Source organism: Medicago sativa, chromosome 8 (assembly GCF_051527215.1).
Source record: "Medicago sativa cultivar Bolivia chromosome 8, Bolivia_mono, whole genome shotgun sequence".
In the NCBI taxonomy this organism is placed as follows: Eukaryota; Viridiplantae; Streptophyta; class Magnoliopsida; order Fabales; family Fabaceae; genus Medicago; species Medicago sativa.
The window spans coordinates 92486553-92499708 of NC_140756.1; the positions used below are offsets into that span (position 1 = coordinate 92486553).

Genomic DNA, 13156 nt, shown 5'->3' on the forward strand with positions numbered 1-13156 from the left:
ACTCAGCCATGATTCAAACATTAGTTCACATTGTGAAAATCTAATCCCTTCCACCATTGGTCTAAAAAAAATTTTACTCCAAATAAAGTTGGACCAATACTTTCTCAATTTACTGAGTCTTGCAATCCATAGGGTAAAAAAATATAAGTTTGTTTTTTAGGTTTTCGCCCTATAAAGTAGTCGCTCTTCCCAATTATATGATCCAAAGTATCCAGTTCTTTTTTTTAGAGAAATCACAAAAATTGTTGAACTTTACTTTTAAGAACTAAATTGTTGAACCTATTTGTTTTCCTTTCCAAACTTCATGGTTAAAATTTTGATATTTTTACAATTGTTATCGATTTCTGATCTCAAACATTGATTTTTTTACAAAAAGAAAAAAAGAAAGAAAAAACTAACAGTTTGCATTACACTTTATCTTGTAAAGTGTACCCCTCATTTTGGATCCATTTATAAAAAGCAAACATTGGCATACATGTAAAAAAAATGGCATAAAATAAACGATGAATATATGCGATAACCAGTAACCGTTTCATCATTAGTTCAAACTGGAATAGTAGAACTGACATAGTCAAAATATTAATAATCCACAATAGATAAAACAGCTCACTAAAGTCTGAAGTCCACGAAAAGGTCCTGTTACTTATAATATATTTATAGCTATCCAAAGTCAAGGTACAGCACTACATTCCCATGAAATTGATCCTACTTTTCCAACTAGACATTGAGATAGGATGTACTTCTTCCCTGCAAAGCTAAGATACCTGCAAAGCTAAGATAAACTAGCTCAGAATTTAACAAGCATATTAACTGAATTGAAATGAGCACTTGCACAATTATAATATCAGAAACTTCTCCTTTCTTTGTAAGATTAAAAAAAAAAAACCGGTGCATTATATCAGTCATTGTTTGATTTTCCATCATTTGCTTTTCAAAATTATCCATGATAAACAGGAATAATTGAAAAGCTCAAGGTCTAACAAACCAAATACCTTTTGATGCAGTGATTGCATAGCACAGGAGCATCAACATAGGCCAGGTGTGAAGCTTGAGTTTGTTTGACATAGACTTATCTTATTTGACAAACTTGAAAACTAGTTTGTGGTTACTCTTGGTAAAGCTTACAACAGACATCTTTTATGTCATTTTATGTTGATCAGTTAGCTCGCTTACTAATTTTAACAACCACTTGAATATCAATCAACTAGCTTTTCATTTATAAACTTTTTTTTTTGAAGAAGCTAAATTAGCCCACCTAAATTGGCACCGGAGAGAATCGAACCTGAGACCTAGAGGAGGAGCACACTCCCAGATCCCAAGCCAATACCACTAGGCCAACCCAAGTGGGTTCCATTAGCTACTCGTTTAACTTATAAACTACTTAAACTATTGTCAAATAGATACTAAAGAATAGAGTGTGAATAAACTGACCCAAGTCACACCCTAGACTCATTTATGGAAACCAATCATTTCATTGTTCATAAAAAAAAATCGTAGAATAGATTGTTGTATTGAATTAAAATGCACTATTAAGCTATTAACTAATTAAATAATTCATTCTAGATATTAGACAACTTTCAATATAAACCTAAATTAGTATATTATTTAATTATTTAATGCTGCCCCCGACAAGAGTCTAAAAGTTGTTACATGTGCCTATGAATGCAACGGGGTTACCATGTCATTCTTTCCAAATTACTATTTTAGTCTGTGAAGCTATCAATGAAAAATCAATGCAATGCTGAACAAGAGCTCAGCTGAAATTCTGAAACATACCTTTTGCCTATCCTCTCTTGCGCTTAAGTTGCTTCATATGTTCCACGATATAAGTAATAACTTCTTTTAGTGTTGCCTTCCTCTGTTCCTTGAAGTTCCATAGCTCATGTACAGCATACCCACCACTTGGGTTGTATTCATTTACTTCTTTCAAGGCTGTTTCAACAGCTGAATATATCTCATCTCCCCATTCCTGCTTGAGCTTTTTTAATTTCTCATCTTCCTCATCTATAACTGACTGTGTCAATATAACAGTATTACCGTGTTAATTATTATACTATTTCTAAATTGAGGCATAACTACTTCAAACACACAGAGCATGTCTTTATAGTACATACCTCATGGGTATCATTCACTCTGACCACTTTAAAAGGGTGCCATGCTGAATTTTTCACATTCTCCTGCCAAACAGAGCAAAGCTCCATGGCCTTCATCCCAGCTTCTTCTTGAGAAAGAAATCTTTTCTTGCAGACTTTCACAAAAACCTTCTCATCAAGGTCTCCCATTCTTTTCGTCCCAATATTAGTTTTATTATTACCCTTCAGCATTTCATTTAACCCCTAAAACAATAGAAATTAGAGAGAGAAAAATGAGGGGGAACAACTTTAGTCTTCACAATATATTCACAGCAGAACAACAAAATATCAAAATTCTTATTTCCTAAAGAAAGGTAGAGATGATCTTCACGCAGGTACTTTATAACTTAGCCTGAAGAAATCTATGCAACTTGTTAGTTGGTTATCGTTAAGAATACAAGACGATAAAGGTTAAAAGGATGCAACAAGTACGAGTAACATTTCCTTTTATATAGAATTAAAAAAAAAATTGAGATAAAGTAAATGAGATCATACAATTATTAACTCTTTACGAGCTTCCTGTAGTTCATCATTGCTCTGGCGCTCCTTGACAATGAGGGTTTGATTCATAGACTCCATATCCTCCAAACTTTCTATTTTGTCTGCCAATTCAGTGCTCATTTCTTCCATTTTTTTCTTAATAGCTTCATCATCTTGATCTCCAAGATGTTTCATAACTTGCAATTTCCCTTTTAGTTCCTCAATCTCCATTTCTAATTTTTGTTTGGCATCTAGTTGCTTTTCCAATTGAAGGATCTTGTTTAAGGCCTCTTCTTTTTCTCTCTGGTAGTTTGGAAATCCAAATCAGCAGAAGACATTCACAATGGATGATAACATTGATAAGTGATTAAAAGAAAAAAGCATACGCTGTTGTAGTGTTGTCTTTTTATAAACAAGAGTAAATAGAGGGCAAACCTTTTGCTCTTCAACAAGCCTGAAGACATTCTCATCAGCTATCTTCTGCTCCTTTGAAGCCAACAAGAGTGATTCATTCCTCGAGTCTTTCTAGAAAGACAGAAGTAATATTTGAATCTTGAGGAAGTACACATACATGATGATGATTTTAAAGTCTTGAGGCACATCAAGCAAGTAGAGATTAGAAAGTGGGATGAAAGAAAACACATCGGGCAGATGTGGTTTTTTATGGATTTTGAAAGATGACTTTTTAATCAAAAAAATAAAAGGATGATTTTTCAAATGAAAAAATGCACACTAATATTTAACTACAAATCTTTATAACGAAATTTCAACATAAATGTGGTAGTTAAAACTAAAACCATATATTTGTTAAAAAAAAAAAAAAAAAACTAAAACCATATATATAGTATACATTGATATTTCCTCACAATAATCAAAAGCTTTTGGCATATAGACTCTCAGTCCAATTAGCAGATGGTGGAAGGCCAACGAAAGTTGGGATTCACTTAAAGGGAGTGAATAGGATCAAAATAAAGCACTTTGTTATGCAAATCAAGAGCAACCAAGGACATTGGTAGGATACCATCGACAAAGACAGGTCTAATTTTTTGCAAGGACAATGGTAGATAACGTATGAGTTATGACCAGCAACAAAAAATATTTAAAATGTGCATATACTAATTGAAAAATGCAAAATATACCTTTTTCTTGTCCTCTTCCAGTTTCTGCCTCTCTTGATCAGTTAGTACCTCACGCTTATTTAGATCTCTGCTCCAGGTATCAAGCTTCCGCATTTTTTCATCCAATTCATTACGCAACTTTTCTTGTTCTTCCAAGATCCTTCGTACCTCCTCACGGGCTTTACGCTGCATACTCCTTGACTCTAATAATAAAATAAAAATAAAAATAAAAAAGTGAGAGAGACATTTTTGTAGCATTAAAACCTATGCAAGTTTTTTTCTACTCTTCTGCTTCAATGAACGTACAAGAATAGAAAAACATACATGGCCAAACATGAAGCACACAGCCTTTACATACAATAAGGCAAAATCAGATTCTAACAGACATTATACAAACCTTCAACAAAAGCATTGTGAAGCCTGTCTTTCTCCTCCAGCATCCTACTTAAGGACATGGTCTTCTCATTATACTTATACTGCATTTTGTTGAGGTTTTCATTTGTAATGTCAATTTCATTGGCCAGGTTTTCCACAATGCTATTTCTGCTTTCAGATGCTTCTTGAACAATATCTGAAATTGTTCTCAGCCTTCCTTTGTTCCGAAGGTACTCCCCGATTGGCCCTCCACAATTATAATCATCTTCACGTGCAACCCATCCATAAATGTCTGAACTGGCCTGCATGTCCTTTGAATTCCAGTCCTTCTTCCCATGATGTTTAGTTTCAAAGGATTTCTCAAATTCACTTGCATTCATGAAACCATTCCAGTCATTGTTGAAGTCTACTACAGCCTGAGTGTCACCATCCATGAAGAATACATGGACATCCAATGGTCTGTACTTGGCAAATTCCTTTAGCCAGTATCCAGAATCATTAAGGTTGCTCTTAATGTTAACGATTATGCCTGTCCATGGCCAGACATAATTCTCAACCTGCGGTGCAGGTTGGTTGACAGCTTCGGCCAAAGCCGGGGGAGGTATTTGGTCTGCTTCATTTACTAGGTCGGTCTCCAAATACTTTGCCAGAGCGAGGTGGTTTGCCTTTTGTTTGGCGTTTCTGTTTGCTGAACCTTTGCTTACTCCGGTTGCATGTTGCATCAAATCCTTATATTTGAACTCTTGCTTCTTTTTTCCAGCACAATATGGGCACCTGAGTGTGCCGTTTAAGTTCTTCACTTTGTATTTACCATCCTTTAACTCCTTATAAGGTTTGTCAGAGTATTCCTCAATCTCAGACTCACTGATATCTGACTCTTCTTCAGAGCTGTAGTCCATTGAAGCTCTGCATACAATTACAAATGTCAGTTCATAAGTATAAAGTTGCATATAATTTGATGAAGAATATTAATCAACAATGAGCAATAGCATGTAATTTAAATGAAGAAAAGAACATTAATCAACAATATACAGTTGCATATAATTGAAAGGAAAAAACTAATAATAATAGAACAAAGGTTAAATTTTAGAATAGCTCAGATGGGATATTTTTGTTTGGTAGTAAAGGGTGGATGGAATATGCTAGTTAATTTTTAAAAAATAGATATCCCATTCCCTTCTATAACACCAACCCACATACCCTAAAACAGGACACTTTCACAGAATATGAATAGGTTAAAATAAATAAAGTTGGTTGAAAAAGAAATGCAAAACGAATTTTAAAGTTGGTTGAAAAAGAAATGCAAAAAGAATATGAATGGTGATTCTAAACAACAAATTTTAAATTGCGGAGGAATTTGTCTCAATCATCTGCAGATGCCCTATAGAGAACAAATTCAAAGACACACACCAAATACACGGGTATATAGAAGCATCTCTCGATGAGAGCAAAAAATATATATTTTTCATAAAAGAAAACAACAATATAGTGAGATAGATGGAGATGAGAGATATACATGATGCAATTAGGAAAAAAAAAAAAGGATATCCCCCAAAGCAAAACAAACTGCATGAGTGCATAACATGCATTGTGCACAGTATACAAATACAAATTCAGAGCATACAAGGAAAACTACAGCATGCATGAAGCAGAGATACATCGAAATGCACTACTTATTAAAAAATATAGATTCAATAACATTCACTCTCCCAAAAGAAAAACCACACACAACTAAATAACTAAAAATTGTTAAAATGCAGTCTGCTACTAAATGAAAGAAAGCTATGATACACTGACACAAACACCGACACGGCATAGACACATGATGAGAAAATGAATTATTTGAATTATTTGAACGTAATCACACGTGTCAGTGTCGTGTTAGTGTCTGACACCACCATAGGAATTCAAACTTTCACACATAGGAATTCAACTAAAAATCACATATCTCCAAATTAACAGAACCTCTGACATAAGATTAAAGTAGTAAGTATCACAGATAATATGCAAAACGTAGAATCTAAAAGAACAAAAAATAAAATTGTTACTGATCCTGCACAATGCAGCATTTATTTCAAGTTCATGAAGTTCAACATCCACTCAACCCTAATTTCTTAATTAACCCTCACTAATTACTAATTAACAGATTTTGTACGAATATGAGAAAGCACATTTGCAAAAATAACTTAATCGATCAAAACAATGACCTAAATTAGGTTGTAGATTAGGAAAATCAGCAGCAAACGTATCACATAATACATGCAATTCTACAATAGAACGAAAAAACGAAAACAAAAACTATGTAAACACAGAGAAGAACAAAATGGAGAGAGAAATTTACTTTGAGGTGGTTACTAGAGAAGGGTTACTCGTTGGGAAGGGCAGCGGTGGTCCGATCAAAGTAGAATGTGAGGTGATGTGGGACCGAGCTTCTCTTACGAAAAAGAGCGAACTTTATGTGTCATAATATCTGTCTTGAAGTGAAAGAATTAAAAATTTTGGTCTTTTAGGTATTTATAGAACAGGTCACGGATACCGTGGGGAAGTGAAAGAATTAAAGTTTTTGGCCTTTTGGGTATTTATAAAACGGGTTATGGATTTAAATCGGGTCAATTTACAAACCGGGTAAAAAATCGATCCTTATCAAAAATTGAACAAAATCATTCAAAATCCATCAAAATCCTGTGATTTTGAATGGATTTCACGATTTTATGCGATTTTGATAGGATTTTGCTTGTTTTTGGGACTTTGCTATTGATTTGAGTCGTTGAAGCTACGCAAAGTTGCAAAAACCAGGATTTTGGAACTTAAGTCGCGTTTTTTATAACAATGATTTCAATAGACATTAGGGGAGGTCAATATAATTTTCTAAAAAAATATTCATCTCATTTCATCAATGTTCCTTCTATCTAAAAAAAATAATTAAAAAACAAAACATAAAAATGGATGACACATGGCAAAAATAAAATCAAAGACCGAATTAAAAGGGTAAAAAAAACATTTGTTTAATTAAAAAAAAAACATACGCCCTTCCTTCTATTTCTGAAACAACGCACCTCCTTTTTCTCATATCGTATGTGTTTGGTTTGGCGGCGGAGAAAATTGATTTTGATAGAATTGAGTTTGAGAGAATTGATTTTAGTTAAAAGTGAGCTTGACGTGAATTGATTATGTTTGGATACACAGACTTAAAAGTGATTCTTGAGTTTATGTTGTTTGGATAGTTTAAATTAAAATTGATTTTGATTGTACAATGACTAAATTATCCTTTAATCGTATTTAAAACTAAATATCTCATTCTCATTTTAGATAATTAGTTTTTAAAATCATAAATACATTTTAAAATGATATTCGTTTATAAGAGTTATTATTAATTTTTTTTTATCATTGTATTATTTATTTTTAATTTTTTTGGTCAAGATCATTGTATTATTTTTAATAATAATATAAAAATCAAGGGTGTCAAAAGAAGAAAAAAATATTACGTATGAGATAATTGAATGGGTTCATCACAAAAATAAATCGAACGGGTCTTATTCCCTTATTCTGATTCTTTCTTGTCTTTCCCTGACCTCCAGAACAGAACTGTAGCAAGAACAGTGAAAACGCAGCAGAAAAACAAGGGTGTAGACTGGCGCCAGAAAAAAATAAAAAAATTATATACTGGAAATGACAAAAATAGCCTTCAGTAATAATAATATTTCCATTTCAGTTTCATTTCCCCTTTCATCTGAGAACCAAGTGAGAAGTGAGAACAGAGAAAGTGAAACGGGATCCTTTTCTTCTCCCAAGCATAGCAAATCGATCCACCACTACACCACCGCCGGTGAGCCGCGAGACCACTCTCCTCTTTCTCCATCCATCACCGCCGCGATTACTCTCCTTCTTCTTCAATTTAGAGAGCTTTCTTCATCTCTCTCCACAAACCCTAATTGTTGTAACTTGTAAGGTAATGTGAAATTGAATGTAATTTCCTTCAATTATGATTCTGATTTGATGATTACATGTTATTTAGTTGATTGCCAACCCTAATTGTTGTTAATTGTTAAACCTGTTGTTCTTTGCCCCTTTGGTGTTTGGTCGTAACCTTATTTACTGTCCTTTTGTTAATTGATAAATTCATAATTGCATACCCTTTACTCTCTTTACAAAGATTTTTTAGTTTTAATCATAGCCTAGTGATGGTTTCACTTTCTAATGAAATTACTTGTTTAAGTCTTTGTGGCAAATTCTTGGAGGAATCTACTCATTAATTATATGTGAAGTATAATATTATTGATGTAGGACTAAACTTTTTACATCTTAAACCGCTCCAAATTCAAAGCTTAATGGAGTGGAATGGATGATGACTCAAGTTTGTGAATATTTTTTACCAATGATATGTAGTTAAAATGCAGTATATTTAGTGTATTATGTATAGCTGCGTAATCAATATTTTCTTGCTATCGCAATCTATAATCGCTTGCACAACTTTAAAGTACTAACCGGAAGAAACTACATTTATGCAACAGAAAAGTTAAGCTGAAGATTCAAAGAATCGATTCTATTTTCAAAAGGAAGGCTGTTGATTTTGAAAGAGATGAAGTTGTAATTTCTTCATCCGATATTGTTTTTTGGCGGCCACCCCAAACTTTTTTGTCTGGCTCCGCCACTGGGTATAGTTGGAAACGAATTTGGAGGTTTTGTAAAATTGATTTTAACGGACGCAGAAGCTCCAATTTCTAGCTTTGTGGAAACGTGAGTTTGGAGCTAGATTCACAACTGATTGAAGCGCGTTTGCCGTTTGCAGTTGTCCAAACATCTACAAAAGTGGTGAAATCGCGCTTGACTCTGTAAACTCACGTTTGAGGTAATAAAACGCGTATCCAAACAGCCCCATCATCGCTGCCCATCCCTTTCTCGCCAGTGTAAAACCGGCAGCAACCTTATTGTTATTCTTCATCTCACTTGGCAAGTTTTATTATGCTTTCTTTCCTGTCTCTCTAAAACGTGTTCTGTAAATTCCAATTAATATTCATTTTAAAAATTTGGACCTATTCCGGTTGTTGTTTGAGCAAGTACTCGGTTATGGCTTCTAATATATCGCTCCAGTTCATGTCTGTCAAGCAAATTTTTTTTACCAATGGGATTCAATTTCATGTGATAAAAGAAAGGGGTGAATGTGAATTGAAAAGAGTGATACAGTGTAAGTATGCCTAGTTGTTGTCCTCCAACTGTTTGTCAAATTGCTTCACATAAAATCATCATTGCAGTTAGTTACTTCTACACATTCTGTTCTTGAAACTGAATCAGTGTCATTTACTATTTAGAAGGATTCATAAGGAATAAAGGGGGGCACCGATTGACTTTGTATTAGACATTTTGATATTATTTAAAATTTTATTTGTTTATTGGCAGTTGGAGATTTTCTGGGGGATGAGGACTCATGTCTGGTGTATAACCAAAAGATAGTTACTCAAGTTTGTTAAGGTGAGTGCTCTTTTGTTCCGGGGTGACCATAATCCCAAATTTATCATGCCAATTCCCTCAATACCCGCCTTAATTTGGGATTGATGAAAATGCTTGAACATCAGGAGTAATTTAAACGTTCTACATTTATGTAGTGATTAACTGTTTTTACGACACAATGACATATTTGTTGCGTGATGTTCAATCACTTTTCAGGAAATCAAGAAATTATTTGCTTACAATTAGTAATATTTTGTTAAAAATTTTACAGTGAGCATGTGCTGGAGATGCTTTGTGATTTGCGCCAATTTCGTCATCAGCAACACTAATTTTAGGATCAGAAAGCATTAATCTGAATTTACGGATATTGGCAGTGGTTTTCAATTGTTAAACTTGATGTCTATTAGAAAACCTCCACCCCCTCGTCTCCTCCTTAACAATGTCTCTTGCATGAGAAATGCCTCGCAAGTTCTGTCTAATGTGAATGTCTCTCTTCATGATGGAGGGGCACTTGTGCTAACAGGTGCAAATGGCTCGGGAAAGTCCACTTTCATGCGCATGTTAGCTGGGTTTTCTCGTCCGTCTGCAGGAGAAATCCTTTGGAATGGCCATGACATTCAAAAATCTACAATCTTCCATCAGTATAAGCTTCAGCTTAACTGGGTCTGCCTCAAGCATGGAATTAATGAGAAGTCTACTGTTCTGGACAATGTTGAGTTGTTTGAACTTCTTGATTACAAACGAGGGAAGGCTAAGCTTGCACTTGAGTTGATGGGACTGGGAAGATTGGCTAAGGAAAAGCCTAAGATGCTTTCAATGGGCCAGCGGAAAAGATTGCAACTTGCCAGATTGCTCGCAATTGATCGCCCCATATGGTTGCTAGACGAGCCTTCAGTTGCATTAGATGATGAAGGTGTAAAGTTACTCGAGTACATTATTGCAGAACACAGGAAACAGGGAGGAATTGTGATTGTGGCGACTCATTTACCCATTGAGATAGAAGATTCCATGCTCTTGAGGCTGCCACCAAGGTTTCCAAGGAGGATGACACTTATAGATATGCTTGACCGGGCAGATATTAGTTAACTTTTATTTTTATTCACAGTTCACAATTATTTATTGCAGATGTCATTTGTGACATTTTATTAATTTAGGATTCCTATGTAGTTGACTTTTGTATTAGAGTCTTCTTGGTCATGCTTGTAAACTTACAGCTTCATGCCTATGCTCTTGTATCTTCCATGGAATATTTTAAGAGCCCTGAAAATAGCTTTTTGTATGGTAGTATACCGCTAAGAATGAGGTAAATGTTTATCTGCCAAATTTGCAATGATTCTATCAAACTTACTGTGGTACCAATTTACTGCAACAAGCATTTCATACCCTTTGCACTGGTAATTGTGGTGTAAAATAAACTCAATGTGGGCTAGTGGCTTTAGCAAATGATTTTGTGAAATTCAACGTGGTATCAAACATACCCTACGTGTTTGTTACCGCAAAAAGTTAGTTAGCTTTTACAAATGACCGAGTGCTCAAAGAAAAATGGCACTTGTTAAAGAAAAAAAAATTGCATTGAGAAAAAAATTTAACAGGTGTTTGTTGCAATTTGCAATATGAGTTTGTAGTGGTTTGCTTTGCATCTGATTTTCTAATTGGCTGGACTTCAAATTATAAAATGAACTATATGCTTACTTTGCCAATTAGCAACAGATGTAAACTGTTGCACTCTTGAAGTTTGTATCAATTGTTGTGATTGTGTACATTGTTATCCAGTAATCAAATATTTAAATGGATGTTGTATTTCATTATTTATCAATGCATATATATTCAAGAATTACTGGTTGAAGCGTATCATCGGTGGTTGCACCCTGCTGAAATATTGAAAATTCTTAGGAATTATTAGATTTTTAAAAATTGCACCAGAACCTCTTGACAGGCCACCCAATATGGTTTCTGCCTATGTTATGTTTAGTTTATTAGTACCACCTTTTTGAGTCTTGTCCATATATCTGGGTATGAATTGCTTAAGAAGCTTAAAGTCTGAATCCCTTGTTGATGTTTGTAGCAATTGGGTATTTCTGAATTCTGATGCTCTCATGACAGCCTTCTAGATGCCAATTGTGGAGGCTGGCCTTGGCTGTCTTACTCTTTAGATTCAGCTGAATTATTATAATAGTTAAATTCTTTTAGTTCTGTGCAGTTTTCTAATTGTTCATTGTCTGAACTACAATACATTCTGACTATATATTTTAATTAAAGAATATGAGTTCTAGGCAAAGGCCACCTATTATATTCTTATCAGACAATCTTCTCTATAGTTTGTAGGGCACTGTTAGTAATTTTTTGTTCATGCAGAAGTTTTGCTTCATAGTTAACTTCAGTTCATATTTTTTTTTTTTATTTCATTGTCACTTCATGCTCACAAAGTACTTTTTGACGTGTATTTGATGATTTCAGGTGGATCACTTTTTCTTTTTGATCAGAAGGCTTTGAAGTTTTTCAGAAGGGATGGTCACAATTGGAGAAAGAAGAAAAACATAAATACAGTGAGGGAAAATCACGTAAAGTTGAAGGTAATCATGGAATCTACTTTGGTTTTTAGTCTGTGGTTAATAAAAGCTTTGTGTGAGAGAGAGATACACATAAAATAACTCGATTTCAGCTAATCTTCTCTAATTGGAAAAATAAGTCTTTCTGCTTTAGAATAATGATATTTTGCTTGTAATATCCTTTAAATATAGGTGGGAGGTATTGATGTGTTACACTACCACTATGCCCGTGGAGAAGCAAACAAAAATATCCAAAGGTGAAGCTATCGGATGCTTGAACCGTGAGTATGACGACCTATTTTACTTTTTACTCGTGTAATGATTAGTGCTTTTAAATCATAGTACATCAAAATCGACATTCCACATAGCGGTTGCATTCCAAGCTTCAAAGTACTGCATTAGTGCATTTTTAGTTTGTTTTTTGGGTTATGCTAACAAGTGCCCTGCCCCTTAGGCACTTGTTAAGGATTCAAAGAGGAAATAATTTATAAATTTTATGTAAATAAAGTTGCTTTTTGAAGTTTCAATGTGTTAAATACACAATTACCAAGAAAAGTTTCTTCTTTTAACTTTTAAACAAGTGCCCTTGGGGCACTTATTAGCATTTCCCTTGTTTTTTTAAGGGAGTGCAATTTTAGCTGTCAATTATAATAATTATATTATTTGAGTTTTAATCGTAAGCAAATTTCCAAGTTGCCAATAAAGTTTTACTGAAATATTTTTTATTTTTCTTAAGATTAATCAGCATATGGTTTTCTGAATTATCGTTTTACTGCATGGATATGATGAATATAATATATGTCCACTACTTGAATGCTAAGGTAATTTTGAACCCGTAAGGTCACAGGTTCAAGTCCTGGAAACAGTCTCTTGTGTAAAAACAGGGTAAGGCTGCGTATGCGGGACCCCTTCCCGGACCCTGCATATGCGGGAGCTTCAGTGCACCGGGTTGCCCTTTTTTTTATTTCACGCTGTTGTTATTTTTGGTGGTATTTTTATGGGTTTTTTTCTCATGTGTTGCATATATTTAGACTTTAGTAATGATCTCTCCATT

At 34.2% G+C, this 13156-nt stretch overlaps 2 protein-coding genes across 10 annotated transcripts; one reads left to right on the top strand and one right to left on the bottom strand.

Moving 5' to 3' along the window:
- Window positions 1-510: 510 nt before the first annotated feature.
- On the bottom strand, window positions 511-6587 carry LOC146903358 (factor of DNA methylation 1-like). Of its 6 annotated transcripts, none has more exons than XM_085734179.1 (8): window positions 6447-6587; window positions 4128-5011; window positions 3752-3933; window positions 3048-3137; window positions 2628-2915; window positions 2115-2336; window positions 1777-2014; window positions 511-747 (listed from the first exon to the last, which is right to left on the bottom strand). In XM_085734179.1, the coding sequence occupies exons 2-7, from the start codon at window positions 5002-5004 to the stop codon at window positions 1784-1786; spliced, it is 1890 nt and encodes a 629-aa protein (XP_085590305.1). In that variant the 5' UTR covers window positions 5005-5011; window positions 6447-6587; the 3' UTR covers window positions 511-747; window positions 1777-1783. The 6 variants fall into 6 exon arrangements, with proteins under 6 accessions (XP_085590305.1, XP_085590304.1, XP_085590301.1 ...); XM_085734178.1 differs by having other exon boundaries at window positions 511-755; XM_085734175.1 differs by having other exon boundaries at window positions 511-764.
- Window positions 6588-7833: 1246 nt separating this feature from the next.
- On the top strand, window positions 7834-10876 carry ABCI1 (non-intrinsic ABC protein 10). Of its 4 annotated transcripts, none has more exons than XM_085734183.1 (4): window positions 7834-8054; window positions 8617-9290; window positions 9503-9574; window positions 9825-10876. In XM_085734183.1, the coding sequence occupies exon 4, from the start codon at window positions 9950-9952 to the stop codon at window positions 10637-10639; it is 690 nt and encodes a 229-aa protein (XP_085590309.1). In that variant the 5' UTR covers window positions 7834-8054; window positions 8617-9290; window positions 9503-9574; window positions 9825-9949; the 3' UTR covers window positions 10640-10876. The 4 variants fall into 4 exon arrangements, with proteins under 4 accessions (XP_085590309.1, XP_085590308.1, XP_085590310.1 ...); XM_085734182.1 differs by having other exon boundaries at window positions 8617-9055; XM_085734184.1 differs by having other exon boundaries at window positions 8617-8954.
- Window positions 10877-13156: the final 2280 nt, after the last annotated feature.

Bases quoted from the DNA above. Each gene is read 5' to 3' on its own strand.
- ABCI1 (XM_085734183.1), top strand. From the start codon at position 9,950: ATGTCTATTAGAAAACCTCCACCCCCTCGTCTCCTCCTTAACAATGTC.
- LOC146903358 (XM_085734179.1), bottom strand. From the start codon at position 5,004: ATGGACTACAGCTCTGAAGAAGAGTCAGATATCAGTGAGTCTGAGATT. The intron at 2,916-3,047 runs GTTTGCCCTCTA...CCAAACTACCAG, and splicing joins GGCTTGTTGAAGAGCAAAAG to AGAGAAAAAGAAGAGGCCTT. The intron at 2,337-2,627 runs GTATGATCTCAT...CTATTGTTTTAG, and splicing joins CTCGTAAAGAGTTAATAATT to GGGTTAAATGAAATGCTGAA.